At 40.0% G+C, this 20,554-nt stretch overlaps 1 protein-coding gene across 5 annotated transcripts in view; it reads left to right on the top strand.

Annotated features, from left to right (window-relative positions):
* The window catches only part of pnocb (prepronociceptin b), a 30,319-nt gene extending 11,459 nt beyond the window's left edge, over positions 1-18,860 (top strand). For all 5 annotated transcript variants that reach the window (XM_072251085.1, XM_072251084.1, XM_072251083.1 and 2 more), the window contains 2 exons: positions 7,375-7,517; positions 13,515-18,860. In XM_072251085.1, the coding sequence (XP_072107186.1) occupies positions 7,395-7,517; positions 13,515-14,084 (693 nt within the window). In that variant the 5' untranslated portion in view covers positions 7,375-7,394 and the 3' untranslated portion in view covers positions 14,085-18,860. The remainder of the gene's footprint in view (positions 1-7,374; positions 7,518-13,514) is intronic.
* Positions 18,861-20,554: the final 1,694 nt, after the last annotated feature.

Raw genomic sequence — 20,554 nt, 5'->3', positions numbered from 1 at the left:
GCATTTAACATAACAAAGAAGCACTCCCCAGTATAACACAACAAAGAAGCCATTTTAAATTTAACTTACAAAAAAAAGAAAGACCCCGTACACAGGAAATATACTGGCATGGATAGAGGAATGGCTGACAGCCACGAGGTAACAACATAGCCTTTTCTGGTTGGATGCCTGTGTCTATTGGTGTTCCTCTGGGGTCAGCATTGAGACTGCTACTTCTCACATTATTTATCAGTGATTTGGATAATGGAATTGATGGGTTTGTGGCAAAGTTTGAGGATGAAAAGAAGATAGGAAGAGGGTAGGTTGTGCTGAGAAAGCAATACGATTGCAGCAGGACTCAGACAAATTGGAAAAATGGGCAAAAAAGTGGCAGATGGAATACAGTGTTGGGAAACGTATGATAATGCATTTTTGTAAAAGGAACAATAGTGCGGACTATTAGCTAAATGGAGAGAAGGTTCAAACATCAGAGGTGCAGAGGCACTTTGGAGTATTCGTGCAAGACTCCCAGAATGTTAATTTACAGGTTGAGTCTGTGGTAAAGAAGGCAAATGCAATGTTGGCATTTATTTCAAGAGGAATATAATATAAAAGGAAGGAGATAATGCTGAGCCTTTATAAGACATCAGTCAGGCCTCACTTGGAGTATTGTCAATAACTTTGGGCCCCATATCTCAGAAAGGATGTATTGTCATTGGAGAGAGTCCAGAGGAAGTTCTCAAGCATTATTCTGGGAATGAAGGGGTTAACATATGAGGAGCGTTTGGCAGCTTTGGGCCTACACTTGCTGGAATTTAGAAGGAATCAGGAGGATCTCATTGAAACCTACTGAATGTTGGAAGGACTTAGATAGGGTGGATGTGAAGAAGATGTTTCCTATGATGGGAGTATTCAGAACTAGAGGGCACATCCTCAAAGCTGAAGAGATTGTAGAGGCATTTGTAATGATCTTGCAAGAATTACTAGATTCTGGAATGGAGTCTATTATTAGAGATGAGGTTTCAGGGTACTTCAAGGGACATGATAAAATAGGCCAAAGTCAGGATGATTTTCTCTAGGGGAAATCTTGTCTGACCAATCTGTTGGAATTCTTTGAGGAAATAACAGGCAGGATAGACAAAGGAGAATTGACGGACATTGTTTATTTCACTTTTCAGAGTGTCTTTGAAAAGGTGCCCCACGTGAAGTAGCTGAACAAGATAAGAGCCCATGGTATTACAGGATAGAAAATTAGCTGACCGGCAGGAAGCAAAGAATGGGAATTAAGGGAGCCTTTTCTGGTTGGCTGCTGGTGACTGGTGGTGTGCTGTAGGTGTTGGTGTTGGGACTATTTCTTTTCAGGCTCTATATTTATGATTTAAGAAGGAATTGATGGCTTTGTTGCAAAGAGGGGCAGGTAGTTTTGAGGAAGTAGAGAGACTACAGAGGACTTAGACAGATTAGAAGAATGAGCAAAGAAGTGACAGATGGAATACAGTGTCAGAAAGTGTATGGTCATGTACTTTGGTAAAAGAAATAAAAGTGTAGACTATTTTCTAAATAGATGAAGGGAAAATTCAAAAATCTGAGGGCTGAAGGGAATTGGGGGCTCTTGTGCAGGATTCCCTAAAGGTTAATTTGCAGGTTAAGTCTATGGGGAGGAAGGCAAATGCGAAGTTAGAATTCATTTCAGGAGGACTGGAATATAAAAGCAAGTTTGTAATGTTGAGGCTCTATAAAGGACTGGTGAGGCCTCACTTGGAGTATTTTGAGCAGCTTTGGGCCTCTCATCCGAGAAATGACATCCTGAAACTGGAGAGGATTCAAAGGAGGTTCACGAATATGATTCCAAGATTGAATGGCTTGTCATATAAAAAACGTATGATGGCTCCGGGCCTGTATTCACTTGAATTCAGAAGAAGGAGGGATGACCTCATTGAAACGTATTGAGTGGTGAAAGGCCTTGATAGAATGGATGTCGAGAGTCTAAGACCAGAGGACATAGTCTCAGAATAGAGGGGCGTCCTTTTAGTGGAGATAAGGAGGAATTTCTTTAGCCAGAGAGTGGAGAATATGTGGAACTCTTTGCCATGAAATCCAAGTCATTGGGTATATTTAAGGTAGAGGTTGATAGATTCTTGATTGGTCAGGGCAATGAGGGATACAGAGTGAAGCCAGGAGATTGGGGCTGAGAGGAACGTGGATCAGCCTTGATGAAATGGCGGAGAAGACTCAATGGGCCAAAAGATCTAATTCTGCTCTGATATCTTATGGTCTTATGGCAGCTAATAAAATGGCCACCGTGTGTATGTTCATGGGCTTCTGCAGCTGAACCCATCCACTTCAAGGTTCAATGTGTTGTGCATTCAAGAATGTTCTTCTGCACACCACTGTTGAACCACGTGATTATTTGAATTACTGTCACCTTTCGGTCAGCTTGAGCCAGTCTGGCCATTTTTCTTAACATGGCATTTTTGCCCACAGAACTGTCACTCGCTGGTTATTTTTCATTTTTTTGCACCATTCTCTGTAAACTCTGGAGACCATTTTGAGTGAAAATCAGAGGAGACCTGAAGTTTCAAAGATACTCAAGCCAACCTGTCTGGCACAAATGATCATTCCACGGTCAAAGTTACTTAGATCACATTTCTTCCCCATTCTGATGTTTGATCTGAACAGTAACGGAACCTCTTGACCATGTCTGCATGCTCTTATGCACTGAGTGGCTGATTAGATCTTTGCATTAATGAGCAGGTGCACAGATGTACCTAATAATGTGCCCACTGAGTGTAAATAGGGTAAATGCATGCAGATTTTTTACCCTCTGGTTGGGTGAGACTAGAACTAGAGGTTATAGAGTGAAAAGCGAAATATTTAAAGTGGAATCTTGTTCACTGAGAGGATGGGCCAAGTGTGGAATGAGCTGACAGCAGAAGTGGTAGATGCAAGTTCTGGTGTAACTTTTAAGAGAAGTTTGGATAGGTAAGTGAATGGGAGAGATTTGGAGGGATATGTCCTGGGTTCAGATATATGGGACTAGGTAGAAAATCAACACACACAAAATGCTGGAGCAACTCAGCAGGTCAGGCAGTATCTATGGAGAGGAATAAACTGTTGGCATTTTGAGGTAAGACCCTTCTCAACATTTTATATGTGTTACTCTGGACTTCTAGCATCTACAGGATCTTTTATGTTTATGAAATGCAGAAGATCAGGTTGGCATACACTAGATGAGCTGAGTGGCCCATTTTGGTGATGTAGTGCTCTATGACTCTATGGCATATTTTCAAAATCAAAATATATGGCAGATGCTTAAAATCTGAAATAATTTTTTTAAAGCTGGAATATTCAGCAGATGAAGTTGCACCCATGGACAGAATATAATTCTGTTGAAATAAACTTGACATGCTGAATACTTCCAGCATCTTCTGGTATTATTTCACTGTCTTTATTGATAAATATCATTTGGAGAAAGCCTTGTTTTTATTCATTTTAGTGTCTCAGAAATGGAAAGCCTGGTGTTTAATTCAACAGCAAGAACTTGAACTTGAACAAACTGTCTTCGTTTACCACTTTTAACGATTCAAAATGCTCAATGGGAGCACATTAAGCTTAATTGAACACTGAACCACAGATATCTTAACAAAAACCTGACATAAAGCTTGCTTGCAAGTGCTAAACAATGGCCTTTGATGATAATAGGGACCTCAGGAAATAGTCTGGGCTAAAAAACCTGTGGCTGTTGGTTCTACTGTGATGTTCTTCTTGTTGGTCAGCTCATCTCAGAATCAGAATCAGGTTTTGCATTCTGTTCTGCTATCACCAGAGTCTGGACCCAGAGGGTACTGCCTCGGAATGAATGGAGATAAGGAAGAATCTCTTCAGCAAGAGGGTGGTGAATCCATGGAATTCATTGCCACAGAATGCTGTGGAGGCAAATTCGCTGTGTACATTCACAGCAGGGGTTGATTGGCTGTGGATTAGTAAGGGTGTCAAAGGCGACTGGGAGAAGGCAGAGAATGGGGTCGACTGGAATAATGAATCATCCATGATTGAATGGTGGAGCGTACTTGATAGGCCAAAGAGCCTGATTCTGTTCCTATATCTTTTAGTCTTATGACCTTATTGTCTGGAATTATCTTAGACAGTCAAGTGGTTTAACTCTGTTTTGTCAGGCACTGTACTGGGTTAATACTGATAGACTTCCAACACATAATTGTATGTTTTGACGTACAACTGCAAAAGTAGTTAAGTCTCGGAGATCACGCAGAACCTAGAGTCATAAATATTACGGACTTGTGATTTTCAACAACAAGCAGTATTATTATGGTCACTGTTAGTGTTAAGAGTCACAGAGCACTACAGCAAAGAAACAGGCCCTTTGGCTCATCTAGTCCATGCTGAATTGTTATTCTGCATAGTCCCATTGACCCGCACCTGGACTATAGTCCTCCATAACCCTCCAATCCATGTAGTTATCCGCACATCTCTTAAACATTGCAGTCAAACATGCATTCATTACTTCTGCTAACAGCTCATTCCACACTCTCACCGCCCTGTGAATGAAGAAGATTCCCCTCAAGTTCCCGTAAATATTTCATCTTTCACCCTTAGCATATGGCCTCTAGTTCTAGTTAGACCCAACCTCAGTAGAAGGTTGGCTGGTGGCGCAGTGAGATCAACGCCAGGCTCGAGAATGGAGGTTCCCGAGTCCCATCCAGTGACAGACTGCCCCCTACATGCTCTCCATCCGCGCCGGGTTGATGTCGAGCTCGCAACTCGGCCTCGTAAAATAATACTGCGAAATGTCTGTGCGAGGAGTGGTGTCCCACACAGCCTTTCGAACTGCGCCTCGTAAGGCATGAAAATGCCCGACGCTAGCCTCTCAGGTCTGAGTCGACATCATCATCATCGGTAGAAAAAGCCTGCCTGCATTTATTTCTTCTCATACTATTTATCTCATATCCTCATAATATTGTATTCTTCCGTCAAATTTCCCCTCATTCTCCTTTGCTCCAGCGTAAAAACATTCTAACTTATAGAATTACATTCTAACTCATAGGAGGTCATTCCTGCCTGTGGCCATCAAACTTTACAACTCCTCCCTTGGAGGGTCAGATACCCTGAGCCAATAGGCTGGTCCTGGACTTATTTCCTGACATAGTTTATAATTTACATATTACTAATTAACTATTTATGGTTTTATTACTATTTAATTATTTATGGTGTAACTGTAAGGAAAACCAATTTCCCCCGGGATCAATAAAGTAAGACTATGACCATGACTATGACTAACTTATTCAAACTTGCCCTGGTTACTGAAATGAGTTTGCTTTACTCTAGGGTATTTAATCACCTGAATATAATTTTCTCAGGGGTTCTGATACAACTTGAGCTCTTGTCTCTGAATCATTAACTTACACATCTAGTACCATAACCATCTCTGGTTTCTATTTTTACAGACATCTATACCCTCAGTGGCCACTTTATTAGGTACACTTGTATACCTGCTCATTAATACAAATAGCTAATTAGCCTATCGTGGCAGCAACTCAATGCATTAAAGCATACAAAAATAGTTCAGTTGCTCAGATCAAACATCAGAATTCTTGGAACAGATGCGGCAGAGGTGAAACTGAGAAAAAGGAATAGCAGTTTTACAAGAGACAGCGTGGGAAGAGGTATAGTCAAGATAACCACGGGAATCAGCATGTTTATGAAAGGTGCCGGTAGACAGTTTGTCTCCAAAGATGAGACAGAGAGATCGAGAAAGGGAAGAGAGGTGTCACAAATGGACCACGTGATAATAAATCTGATTCTAATTCTGATTCTGAACCCTAACCATACATTATTGCAGAGGATTAATGAGGCTTTCTTTTCCAGGACATCAGAGATGTCCTCCTGTCTCAAAGAATAGAGTTTCCCTTCCTCCACAATTAATGTTGCTCTCACCTGTATCTCCTCCGTTTCCCAGATATCTGTGTTCACCCGATCCTCCCACTGCCTTAGCTAGGATAAAGTTCCTCGTCCTCACCACCCACCCCACGAGCCTCCGCATCCAACACATCATTCTCCACAACTTCCACCATCTTCTAAGGGCTCCTACTACCAAGCATATCTTTACCGCCCCCCTACTCTCCTCTTTCCATAGAGATCGATCCCTCCATGATTCCCTTGACCATTCGTCCCTCCCCATTAATATCCCTCCTGGCCAATATCCATGCAAATGAGGGAAATGCTACACCTGCCCATTCACTTCCTCCCTCACCTCCATTCAGGGCCTCAAACAGTCTTTTCAGGTGAGGTAACACTTCCCCTGTGAATCTGTTGTATTCAGTGCTCCCAATGTGACATCCTCTATACTGGTAAGATCCGATGTAAATTGGAGGACCACTTTGTCAAGAACCTCCATTCCATCAGCCAAAAATGGAATTTCCCGATGGCCAACCATTTTATCCCCATTCCCCATTCTAACATGTTAGTCCGTGGCCTCCTCCCCTGCCATGTTAAGACTGCCCTCAGGTTGGAAGAGCAACACCTCATATTCCATCTGGGTAACCTCCAATCTTGATGGCATGAACATCCATTTCTTCTTCAGATAATTGTTGTTTTCTTTCCCTATCCCTTCCCTCTTCAATTCCCCACTCTACCTCGTACCTCTGCTCCTCACCTGCCCATCACCTCCCCCTGGTGCCCCTCCACCTTCCCTTTCTCCCATGGTCCACTCTCCTCTCCTATCAGATTTCTCCTTCTGATAATTGTTTGTTTTCTTTCCCTCCCCCATCCCTCTTCTTCAATTCCCCATCTTGCCTCACCTATCACCTTCTTGCTTGTCTTCCTTTGTCTTCCTCCACCTTCTTATTCTGGCATCTTCCACCTTCCTGATGAAGGGTCTCAGCCTGAAACATCGACTGTTTATTCCTCTCCATAGATGGTGCCTGAGCTGCTGAGTTGCTCCAGCAGTTTTGTGTGTGCTGGGTTTCCAGCATCTGCAGGATCTCTTGTGCTTATTATCATTGACATAGGTGATATGTAACAACAAATTTCACATCATCAAAGTCAGTGATAATAAATTTGATTCTGATCCTGTATATCTCTGGATTGTGGGAGAAAACCGAGAGGAAAGCCACACAGTCACAGGGAGAACGTGCAGAGTCCTCGCAGACAGCAATGGGAATCAAACCCTGATCAGTGATCACTGGTGCTGGAAAGCAACTGTGATAACCAACACAAGGTCAGGCATTTGTAACACAGTGAAGGCCTTAATACCATTCCACATGGAAATATCAGTCTGTTTCTCTGTGTTGCAATGAACAGAAGTTGAACATCTTGAAGGAAGTGTGGAGACAGCTGAATGAAGCTGAGGTTTAAAGTGAACATTTTCTTTTCTTGCAGGTGATCCCAACTGAATCAATATGAAGACTTCTCTATTGTCTCTCGCAGTGCTCTTCCATCTAATTCATTATTGCCAGGGAGGCTGTAAGACTGAGTGCCTTACCTGTAACAACCTCTATCAGCAAGAACAGTTCAGTATGTTGGTGAGTCTCAGAATCGCTGATTCCATTTCACTCTCTTACCTTTTGCTTTCACCAGGATGCACAGGAAACTTTTTCCATAAAAGAATGAAATATTTTCCATAAGAATCAGATATGGACCTTGTGAAAGGGAGAACAGGATGGCAAATGGAAGCATAGGTTATAAAATTCTGGGCCTCTTACCTAAGAAAGGATGAGCTGGCACTTGAGTGGATCCAGAGGAGGTTCACGAGAATGATCCTGGGAATGAAAGGGTTAATGTATGAGGAGCATATGATGGCTTTGGGTCTGTGCTCACTAGAGTTTCAAAAAATGAGGGGAGATGTTGTTGAAACCTGTCAAATATTGAAAGGCCTAGATAGAGTGGATGTGGAGAGGAAGTTTCCTATAGTGGGGGACAGCCTCAGAATGGGATGTCCCTTTAGAACAGAGATGAAAAGGAATTTCTTTAGCCAGTGGGTGGTGAATCTGTGGAGTTTATTGCCACAGATGGCTGTGCAGGCTAAGTCACTGGGCATATTTAATAGGTTCTTGATTAATAAGGACATCAAAGATTATGGGGAGAAGACAAGAGAATGGGGTTGACAGGGATAATAAATCAGCCATGATGGAATGGTGGAGCAGACTCAATTGACTGAATGGCTTAATTCTGCTCCTATATCTTATGGTCTTAATGCCTTCAAAATCTGTATGTGTGCAGGAAACAACACGAATGCAGTTGTCAATAGAACTGGAAAAAGAGATGAGGGAAGAAAACATGTACTCCACAAAGCAATTGTCATATGATTATGAAGACACGTAGTCCTCTTTTATTGTCATTTAGTAATGCATGCATTAAGAAATGATACATTATTTCCTCCAGTGTGATATCACAAAACACAGGACAAACCAAGACTGAAAAAACTGACAAAACCACATAGCTTGGTCCCATGGAAATTCCCATAGTCTCATCTTTGCTTTGAAGAAAATAGAGTTAAAGGAAAAATGTTTGGTGTAAGAACAAGTTAAGCAGAATGAATGAAGAGGTGATGGAGGAGGACTGGTTGGGCCTCTGTTCGAGCAAGAAGTGAAATGCTCCCACATCCATGTTAGAGTACCTTTGGCAGATTTGGAACAAGAGCAGCTTTCTGGAACTTGTAGTTCACTTTCGCACTGTCGTTCCAATATTAATCATCTATTTGCATTCTTCCATACAAATCACTTCTTCCTCTTCAATGGCTCTAAATGCACAATGTAACCTAACAACTCTACCTTAGGTATTTCCTTTGTTCCTTTCACTCTCTCTCCAACATATCTTTGTTTTCTCTCTTTTGCTGTTTAGTTGAAGGGTCACTGACCTGAAACGTTTTCCCCATTTCTTTGTCCACAGGAGCTGCCTTCCCAAATGGATATCATCTGGATTTGCTGGTTTTGCCTGAAAAAGTTCAGACCATACATATATTTGCTTTCCATCCCTAGACCAAAGCCCCTGCTGCAAGTGTTGTTTTCTCCATAAGCTCCCATGTGTTACAGATGCACAGCACACCACCTATGCTACTGCATTTAGTCAACACTAGTTATACACTCAGTGGCCACTTTATTAGGTACCTGTACGTGTGCTTACTTGAGTTACTGTCGCCTTCCTCTCAGCTTCAACTAGTCTGGTCATTCTTCTCTGACCTCTCTCATTAACAAGGTATTTCTGCCCACAGAACTGCCACTCTTTGGGTGTTCTTTTGATTTTCACACCATTCTTTATGAGCTCTAGAGACTGTGATGCATGAAAATCCCAGGAGATAAGCTGTTTCTGAGATACTCAAACCTCCCTTTCTGGCACCAACAACCATTCCACGGTTAAGGTCACTTAGATCACATTTCTTCTCCATTTTGATGTTTAGTCCGAACAACAACTGAGCCTCCTGACCATGTCTGCATGCTTTTATGCATTGAGTTGCTGCCACATGATTGGCTGATTAGATATTTGCATTAACAAGCAGGTGTAAGGTGTGCTGAGTGGCCACTGAGTGTACATTTAATACATTTAAGTTTTGTTGTTAATTCACATTTATTTTAAGTAAATTAACCAAAAGAAGCTTCTCCTTTTCTGCTGCATCAAACTCCTGCTCCCACTTACACACTGTTTAGATCCATTTTTATAATGTAATCCTAGCAATGTGTGATTGGAGTTTTTGCTTAAGCAGATACCTCATAGCGGAATTCACAATCTGAATCATATTTAAGTGACCAGTGAGCAATCAGTTCCAACTCTCAGGGATTACCCCCTAGTCAGATAGTCATTTACAACTGATGATGGGTTATCAACCTGAAAAATTATCTCTGCTTCTCTCTCCACAGGGTAACTCCAGTATTTTCTTTTTAAATATTTCACATTTCTGGGATGCCCAGTTTTTCCCTTTTGGCTTTTTTTCCCACTTACAACTGATGGAATACTGAGTGATTACCCAGTAACAGCTTAACTCTTAATTGATCTAAAGCTGCCCCTGTGCAATTTATGAATTCTAAATGAGATTCCCAGTGTCAAAACTAAACTTCATTTTGACCTACCCACATACATAGTATAGAATAGTGCTGGAAAAGGGCCAGTAACAACACGAAGGATCCCACACACCCTGCTCATGGATTGTTCGTCCCATTTCCATCGGGGGGAGGCTATGTAGTATTCAAGTCAGGACCACCAGACTCAAAAACAGATATTTTCCCCAACCAGTAATGCTGACCAACACCTCCACCCACTAACTCCACCACTACTTTATTATTTCCCGTCAGTCATCTTATGTACAGCCTAAGCGTCACTTTACGGACATACTATCAATCTATGAATATAAGCTATCTTACGTATTATTACTTACTGTTTTATTATTATTATTGTGTTTTTTTTTGTACTGCATCAGATCTGGAATGGCAATTATTTTGTTCTTTTTTACATACACTTGTGCACAGGAACTGACATTAAACAATCTTGAATCAAATTCTCAATCTTACACCCTCCTTATGATGTGCTCCCCTCAGCATCACGAGGTGTGCTTTATTTCTAGTTTGCAGCTATTCAAATAAAAGCTAATGGAAACTTGGAATTTTGATATGAATATAATAAAAGAATAAGAGCAGGCTATTCAGCCCCTCAAGCCTGTCCAGTCATTTATTAAAGGTTGGCCGATCTATTCAGACCTCATCTCCCCTTCTGTACCAGATCCCCTTTGCCCTCAATTCGCTGATCTTTCAAAAAGAAATCTAATCCATCTTAAGTACTCCCAGTGATCCAGACTCCATTACCCACCCAGGGTAGAGGATGCCTGAGGCTCACCACCCTCTGCTCGAAATTCCGATACACTTCCGTTTAAATGACTGCCCCCCGCCCCACCCTTGTAACTATGTCTCCTTATTCTAGACTCTCCCTCAAATGGAAACATCTTGGCATCTGTGCCGTTCTGTTTCTTTGTCCTTTAAAATATTAGATGCCTGAGTTTAATTGGCGTTTTCAAGACCGAATCAGATTTTGCTGGGTGTAAATTATAGAGAAAGGTTGAACAGCTTAGGTCTTTATTCCCTGTAGCACAGGAGATTTGACAACGGTATACAAATTTATGAGGGGTATAGATAGGGTAAATGCAAGCAGGCTTTTTCCCACTAAGGTTGTGTGAGACTAGAACTAGAGGTCATAGGTTAAAGATAAAATGTTTAAGGGGCAATTTCTTCACTGAGAGGGTGCTGAGAGTGTGGAACAAACTTCCAGCAGAAGTGGTGGGTGCAGGTTCAATGGCAACATTGAAGAGAGGTTTGGATAAGTAAATGGATGGGAGGGGTGCGGAGGGCTATGGCCCAGGTGCAGGTTGTTGGGACTAGGCGGAATAATAGTTTGACATGGACTAGATGGGTGGAGGGGCCCGTATCTGTGCTGTAGTGCTCTATCAATAATGTAGTGCTGTAATGTAGTAATGTAATAACAATGTAGTGCTCTAAGTATCAATATTGAAAAAAGGCATGTTGATAGGCTTGAGGTGTAGAGCAGCCGTTAACCAACTACACCCAAGAATAGACCTGAGCGGTTAAAAGTCTGCATCCATTTCTCTTCAAATTGATAAAGATATTCATATTATCTTAGTATGTACAGCAATATATTCTGAACATTATTTTCATAATAATGAAGGTGCTCTCTACTCCTTAGTATTTCAAGTCAGAATCAAACTTGTACTTTAGTATTGGAAAACTCGCTCATTCCATGGGGAGGATGTACAAACACCTTACAGAGGGCACTGGGATTGAACTCTGAATGTCAATGCCCAGAGCTGTCATAGCGTCATTCTAACCACTACACTACCGTACTTATATCAAAGTAAATTTATTGTAAAAGCATTGATATGTCACCACATACTACTTTGAGATTCATTTTCTTGATGGATTTACAGGAAAGTAAAGAAACACAACAGAATTTATGAAAAACTATACTAGCAAAAAGGCAATGTGCAAACCATACTGTACCAGCACCATGGTAGCATAGTGGCTAGTGCGACATTATTAGAGTTTGGGGCGTTCCAGAGTTCAATTCCAGCGCTGTTCTGTAAGGAATCTGTGTATCCTCCCTGTGTCCAAAAATATACTGGGTTGGTTAATTGTCCAGTGAAAAGACACAAAATTACTTTAAATTACAATATAAAGAAATAGTGCGAAAGAAGGAGTAAAGAGCTACATGAGATATAATGAGGTTCTTGGGTTCATGGACCATTCAGGAATCTGATAGCAGAGGGAATAAGCAGCTTCTGAGTGTGAGTCTTCAGGCTCCTGTACTTCCTTGCCTGACAGTAGTAATGAAGAAGAAGACAGGTCCCAGATGATGAGGGTCCTTAGTGATGAATGTTGCCTTCTTGAGGTTCTTTCTCTTGAAGGTCATTGATGGTGTAGTGGGTTGTGCCTGTGATGAAGCCTCCATACAAGGCTGTAATATAACTAATCAGAATGCTTTCCACTGTACATCCATAGAAATTATAGTGAGGTACCACATCTTCTCAAACTAAAAAGTAGAGTCACTGGCATGCCTTCTTCATTACTACATCAATGTGTTGGGTTCAGGATTGATCCTCCAAGCTGTTCACACCCAAGAACTTGAAGCTGCTCACCCTTTCCACCACTGACCCCTCAATGAGGAATGGTATGTGTTCTCCCAACTTCCCCTTTCTGAAGCCCATAATCAACTCCTTGGTCTCGCTGGTGCTGAGTGTGAGGTTGTTGATGTGATACCACTCAAGTAGCCGATCTACCGTACTCCCACACACCTCCTCGTTACCATCTGATATCTTACTAACAACAGTTAGTTTACAGTGAGATGTCTGATGTAAACAGTTAATGTACAAAAGACTGAAATTGCTTGGTAAGGGTATCAAGAATTGTGGAAATGTTTACAAAAGCAGGAAAATGTCATCGAGGTTCAGAATGCACATTATCCAAATGAATAGAGTAAAAGACTCAAAGATCAGAATTATCCATTGTTTTGCAGATTGATTAAATAAGTGATTTAAAGAAAAGCAAAGTTTGAGAAAATTTACAAGGATGGTTCTGGAACTTGAGGATCTGAGTTATACGGAACAGTTAAATAAGTTAGAATTTATTCTCTGGAGTGTAGGAGAATAAGGGGAGATTTGATTGAGGTATACAAAATTATGAGGGGTACAGATAGGGTAATGAAAACAAGCTTTTTCCACTGAGTTTGGATGTGACTAGAAATAGAGGGCATGGGCTAGGGGTTAAAGATGAAATACTTAAGGGATACTTGAGGGGTATCTTCACTCAGAGGGTGGTGAGAGTGCAGAATGAGATGCCAGTGGAAATGGTGGATCCGGGGTCAACTGCAATAGTTAGTAGATATTTGGATAAGTGCACAGATGGGAGGGGTATGGAGGACTATGGTTCAGGTGCTGGTTAATGGGGCTGTTTCAGTGCTGTAGATCTTTATGGCTATGACTCTAAACGATTCCCATCATTGAATAACCTGTCTTCTTGTTTTAGGTCTGCAATCTTGAGTGTGAGGGGAAAGTTCCATCTTCTGTCATGTGGAAAAACTGCAGAAAAATCATCTCTCTGTCTCCATTGTTACCTCTGAAACTGAGCACATCTCAAGCTGGCAGTCTGCCTTTTAGCATTGCTGGTGTCTTTGGGACACTTGGCTTGGGAAGTACTCACAAGTTTCTCCGAGCTGTGGAGAATATATCTCCCATTGGCAGCAGAGAAGACATCTATGAAGATAAAGCTGAGGCCACATTTGAGGTGAACAACAGCCCACAAGATACAGTAATGGCTTCAGACAAGAAGTCTTATGACTTCCAAGCAGAGTCACTGGCTTCCAAGCCAAATGAAAGGGCTATGAAGAGGAATCATGATATCAGTAATTCTGTAGAAGGCGAGAAAATTTTCCAGAAGAGATATGGTAACTTCATGGGCGTCAGGAAATCAGCCAAGAAATGGAGCAAACTGATGAAACAGAAAAATCAGAAAAGATATAGCAAATATCTTAAGCAGTATCTTAGGCTGACCTCACACTCTACTGAAGACAGATTACCAGTCAACTTGGCTGCATAAATGTAAGATTGTGAGATTTGGTTTAGCTAATGCCTAGGTTAGTTTACAGGGGAGTCAGCCTTAACTCCAGCCAATGTTATTTTCATTGATGCATTTGATACTGACTAATTTAATCTGGGAGTAAAAGGATCGTCACAACTGCCACTCAATATCAATTTTCAAAGTCTCCTTTGCTTCTAAAGGAAAATTAAGATGATAGAGTTCATACCATTAGCTGTTCATTTAAAGAACCATCACAATCTGATAAGATTTTGAGCAGGACATTGACCAGGATTTGTGAGGGAAGTGCATGAAGTGAAATGGTGGCAAACTCAAGGACATAAACTCATCATTGATCAGATCTACCTATAAAAGTTGGTCCTTTGAACGTTACAAGCTGCTGCTCTGGAAACACAACAGTTGTTTAACTAGACACATATTCAATGAATCTTCACAGAATCACACACTGAAATAACACAGAAGGTGTGTTAGTTCTTTGATTGAGGTATTTAATAGTATCCTTTTTATATAAAACTGAGCAAAAATTTTACTATTTAAAAATTATTATCAAATTGTAAGACCATAAGACCAAAGACATAGGAGCAGAATTAGGCCATTCAGCCCATCAATCTGCTCTGCCATTCCATCATGGCTGATTTATTATCCCGCTCAACCCCATTCTCCTCCCTTCTTTGACACACTGATTAATCAAGAACCTATCAACACCCATATTAAATATACCCAAGGAACTGGCCTGCACGGCTGTCTGTGACATGATAACTTTGGCCTATGTTATCATGTCCCTCCAAGTACCCTTAAACCTCATCCCTAATAATAGACTCTAACATCTTTGCTACCATTGAAATCAGGCTAAACTGGCCCATAATTTCCTTTCTTCTACCTCCATCCCTTCTTATAGAGTGTAGTGACATACGCAATCTTCCAGTCCTCCGGAACCATTCCAGAATCTAGCAGTCCTTGAAAGATCATTATAAGTGCCTCCACAATCTCTTCAGATACCTTTTTCAGAGCCCTCGAATGTAGTCCATCTGGTCCAGATGACTTAACTACCTTCAAGACCTTTCATCTTCCCAAGCACCTTCTCTTTAGTAATAGCAATGACACTCACTTCAACCCCTTGACACTCTCACAGTTCTGGCATTCTGCTAGTGTCTTCCATAGTGAAGACTGACAGAAAATTCTTATTAAGTTTGTCTGCCATTCTCCAGCATAATTTTTTAGCAGTCCGATATCCATTTTCATCTCTCTTTCATTCTTTATATATCTGAATAAAACCTTTTTGTATCCTCTTTTATATTATTGGCTAGCTTACATTCATATTTCATCTTTTCTGTCTTTATGGCTTTTTAGTTGCCTTCTATTGATTTTTAAAAGCTTCCTGATCCTTAACCTTCCCACTAATTTTTGCAATATTATACCTCTTTCACTTTTATGCTGTTTTTGACTTCCCTTGTCAGCCATGGTTGCCTGATCCTCCCTTTAGAATATATCTTCATCTTTGGGAAGTTCTTTCTTGTGTCTTCTGAACTTCCACAGAAACACCAGCCATTGCTGTTCTGCCGCCATTCCTGCTAGTGCCCCTTCAGTTCAACTTTGGCCAGCTCCTTTCCCATGCCTCTGTAATTTCCTTTACTCCACTGTAATACTGATACACCTGATTTTAGCATCTTCTCCTCAAACTGCAGGGTGAATTTTAACATATTATGATCACCGCCTCCTAATCATTCCTTTTCCTTCAACTCTTTATTTAAATTTGGATTATTACATAACACCGATCCTGAATTCTGCACTGATTGCAGCCCACTGAAAAGAGCCAAGAGCACTGGAGCTCTTTTTGAACCTCGCGCTGTGTCACTGGCAAACGACTTCTCGCTCTAATTTACAGCCCACCGATAAGAAATCTTCCTTAATCTCGCAAACATTGCAATCCAATTTGCAGTAAATTCCAGAGTAAAATAGTTTCTCCTCATTTTCCTTTGAATTTGAAGGTTCCTAGTATGGTTAAATCAGTTTATCAGATTGGATAATACTAACTTCCCACTGAGTTGTTCATTCCCTATCATTATCTCCTGGAAGAGATAAATGGCTAAGTAAGGTAAATCTTTAGGGAGGGTGCAAAGCTGTTTTACCTGGATCCTGCCTGGACTAGACAGCATGTCTTATGAAGACAGGTTAGGTGAGCTAGGGCTTTTCTCTTTGGAGTGAAGGAGGATGAGAGGTGACTTGACAGAGATGTATAAGATGATAAGAAGCGTAAATCAAGTGGAATAGCCTGTTTCCCATTCCATTCTATTCTATTTTATTATGCTAATTATTGTTGGCATGGATGAGAAATTTTAAAAGTCTTACTCTCCTATCATATTCTAAGATGGTCATTTGACTTACTTCTTTTATGAGCATCAGTGGTAAAGTATATTTGTTACCAAATCTGTTCTATTCTTCTATACGAACAAGTCCTTTCCCCACATCCTACTCCATGGATGATACATAGACTGCTGCTAAGGTCACAGGATGTCAGATGAATCCTTCACTGTCTTACCAAACCATCGATTGAGAGTTCCATTCTCCAGAAGTTACCCACAGAAATATATATCCAAGGAACAAATATTATTGTGACAAGGGCAGTTTATGATAAGCCATTACCCTCTTCATGCTAGTAGGTCACATGAGAATGAAACCAGCGTTTACAGTTATTTTACTAGACTACAGTTGCCCTAACTATGGCAACCATTAGTTTCGTCTGCTGAAAGGGAGACTTGTATATTCCACTATGCTGAGCTGAGGTATGTGCATAGCAAAACAGACTCTTTCTCTACATGCTCCCACTGTTATAAAGAGAAGAGATGGTGGACATTGAATTAAGGAGAGGTTCATGGGGTAGAAGGGCAACCACAAGTTAATGGCAATGGTCATGCAGATAGTCTGGAGATATCTGGCAGATGAAAGATGGGGTAATGGGGAGCTGAGGAGATCCACAGAAAAGGCAGGTGAGAATGCAAAGTCAATAGCACTGCCTATTTGGAAGCCTTACCACTTATCAGAATGCTTTTCCAGCTGCCATATTCCTGTGCTATCATGTTTCTGTGCTGATAGCAGAATAATGCTATTTGCCATTTTGCGATGATGTAGTCCCTTGTGGCATGTGTTTGGACTGAGAAATCTGCACCAGGTCAACCTGGCCAATGACCCGTGTCCCACTTACTTCATTTAGAATAAATTCTCCAAAGAGTATGTTTAAAGCAGATATTGATAGGTTCTTGAATGGTAAGGGTGTCAAAGGTCATGGGGAGAAGGTAGGAAAATGAGGTTGAGAGGAATAATAAATCAGCCGTGATCAGAAGGCAGAACAGACTTGATGGGCCAAATGGACTAATTCTGTTCCAAAGTCTTATGATTTTGTGCTTCAATCTGAAAACTGTTCCGGAACCTTGTAAAATAGATGTTGGAATATCATTAAACTTGCTATATTAGAAAGCCTATTATGCACATACACAGGATCTAATGTAATATCACTGACATATGTTGTGAAATGTGTTGTTTTGTGACAGCAGTACAGTGCAATACATTAAAAATATACCATACACTACAATAAGGAATCTTTATAAATAAGTAGTGTAAAAAGAGAGCAAAAGTAGTGAGGTAGTGTTCATTGTCTGTTTACAAATTCGATGGCAGAGCGGCAGAAGCTGTTCCTGAGCTGTTCCTGTGTCTTCAGGCTTCCACAGTCTAAAGTCTACAGTCACATGAACTCACTTTTTAGCAATCCCCCATTGTTCCTTCCGCTCTTCCGTTGACCGATTCATCATAAAAACTCCAAGCTCTCGCGTTTTAGAGTTCAAGACTGCAAACATTGGCCGCATCCTCTCCCTAATCTAGCTGTAGCCACTGGGATCAGAAAGTAAATATGGGACATAGAAATCTATAAAACTAACTTCTCTACTCAACCACTATTACAACTGAACTATTCTTACTTTTCAACATCAATGTAGAAAATTATCCTTAATAACCTTGTAGTCTTTTACTTATTTTAAAACCTCCTGCCAAAGGCATCCAGCGGAGGTTAGTCGTCCACTGTATTTAAGCCCTGAGGTTTCTTCACAAGCCACACCTGTAATCAACCAATATTTATAAAATATTAGCAATCACAATAATATTAACTCAGCTGCACTGCACCAGCTGGTTATATTCCACGGGTTAACTCCGTATAACTGGAGATAATATTGGCAACAATCTGGCCCTAGAAAAAAATTGAAAAAAATCAATATATTTCTCTGCCTCAACCGGTCCAATTGTTGGTAGGAAAAAGGTCTGATGGGTGGACTTTTTGATCACAGCTTACTTCCCTTTCTGTTGGTAATCCAGATCAACATTTGCTGAAATGTAGGGGATGACTTGATCTTCTTTTTGAAAAGTTATAACTGTGTAATTACTCCCAGATAAAAACAATCTAACCTCTTTCTTAGGACCTATCGTCACACTGGTGAAACTACTAATTCTGGTTTAATGCTATGAAATTCACTCCTTTGTTTAAAAAAATTCCTGAATGAAATTAGTTGACTTACTTGTATTTGCCTTGTAGTGGGTGAGCTATCCATGAATAGACATATTACACTTTGTTTTGTGATTTTCAACAGTAAAGGCTGATTTCCCTTTCAATAGTTGTGATTAGTTTAGCTGCTGCATGCTATGTGATCAGCAAAATTATTTCTTAAACTGCTTTTCTTTGATTATGCACTTTTTTTGAATCTGATTAAAACAGACATGTTCTTGGTTCAACTAGCTTGCCTGCCTGCAATTCCTCAACATTGAGCATGACCAATAAAGAGAAACTGGTTTCTTTGTCACAACAGCAAAATATTTGTAATGTTGTTTCTACATTTGACCACAGTTTTCAGCATTATAAAATATACATAGGAAACTATGAATAAATTAGTTTACTATTTATTTACTCTCAGTGTTTCAGGCAGATAATGGTTTACCCAGATTTACTCCTGCACACTCATTTTCCCATGCCTTCAACATTCAAGATTGTTTATTGTCATTCTTTAGTATGCAAGTGAAGGAGAATAAAATGATCGTTACTCGGGATCTGAAGCAACATTAAAAATACAATTAGCATACAGAACACAATATAAAAAACAAAAAAAATTATTATTAAAAATACTATAAATAAATAATAAATAAAACAATCCTATAAAACACAATGTATAACCAACTGCAAGTGGCCATATATACATAACATTAGCTTATAAACAAGGACTGATTGTATGTACATAAAGTGACACTAGGATTACTTGCACAGGAAATGATAAAGTGACAAAGTGACAAACATATTTGAAATTTAAAGTATTTTTTATCAAAGTACATAAATGTCACCATATACAAACTGAGATTCATTTTCTTGCAGACATTCACAGTAAATAGAAAGAAACACAATATAATCAATGAAAAACTGCATGTGATAGAGATGGACAAACAACCAATGTGCAAAAAGACAACAAATTGTGCAAGTAAAAAAGTAAATAATAATAATAATACAGGATAAACATGCAAGAACAACTTACAAACGTACTTAATAGTTATAGCCATCCGAAACACACATAACTTACAAAAATCAATATGTGAAAAACACCTGAAATATGCTGAAATAAGAGAGGAAATTGAAAGACAATGGAACATGAACAAGGTATACAATGTCCCAATTGTAATATCTACAACTGGTGTCATCTCAGAGGCACTACACAATGGCTTTAAACAATAGGGCTACACAGTAATATCTACGTAAATCTTCAGAAAGCCACAATACTAAAAACCACTAGGGTAGTCCAAAAGTTCCTAGCAAATGAGAAATGAGTGTCCTTGGCTATGCCTGTACCTCAGGTTTTACCAGTCTGAGGTGAGAAAAAGAAATAGAAACTAATAACAATATTGTTGCTGTATTGATGACCGAAGTGCATTTGATTCAGTCACATTCTCATGGTTAATAGAAGTTCTTGGGATAGATATAAACTACACCCAATACTTGTAAAATTCCTGCAGCATCTGATGAAGCATAGGCGTGGTAAAATCATCCTATCTATTAACAACAAACTGTTATTAAAATAAACCGAGGCATATTTCAGGGCAACTCTCTAAGCCCACTATGGTTCTGTCTAGCTTTAAACGCGCTCTCTAATTTACTTAATCAGTTGAAAATAGGCCATTAAATCAGTGATAAACAAATGAATTATACCTTGACACACCTATATATGGACAATTTGAAATTATACACTTCTTCAACAGTAAAGCTAAAGCAATTAATTCAAGAAATAGAACTATTTTCTAAAGATATAAACCTGAACTTCGGACAATTAAGTGCAAAACATTAAACATAAAGAAAGGTGCAATAGAGCTAGTAGAATATAAAACAGAGCAGCGAGATGCAATACAACCGAAGGATTAATATGAAACGTGTAAGTATCTAGGTTATC

This window comes from Mobula birostris, chromosome 2 (genome assembly GCF_030028105.1).
Source record: "Mobula birostris isolate sMobBir1 chromosome 2, sMobBir1.hap1, whole genome shotgun sequence".
In the NCBI taxonomy this organism is placed as follows: Eukaryota; Metazoa; Chordata; class Chondrichthyes; order Myliobatiformes; family Myliobatidae; genus Mobula; species Mobula birostris.
Note: the sequence above shows the minus strand (reverse complement) of the source record. Positions and strands in the feature narration are given on the sequence as shown.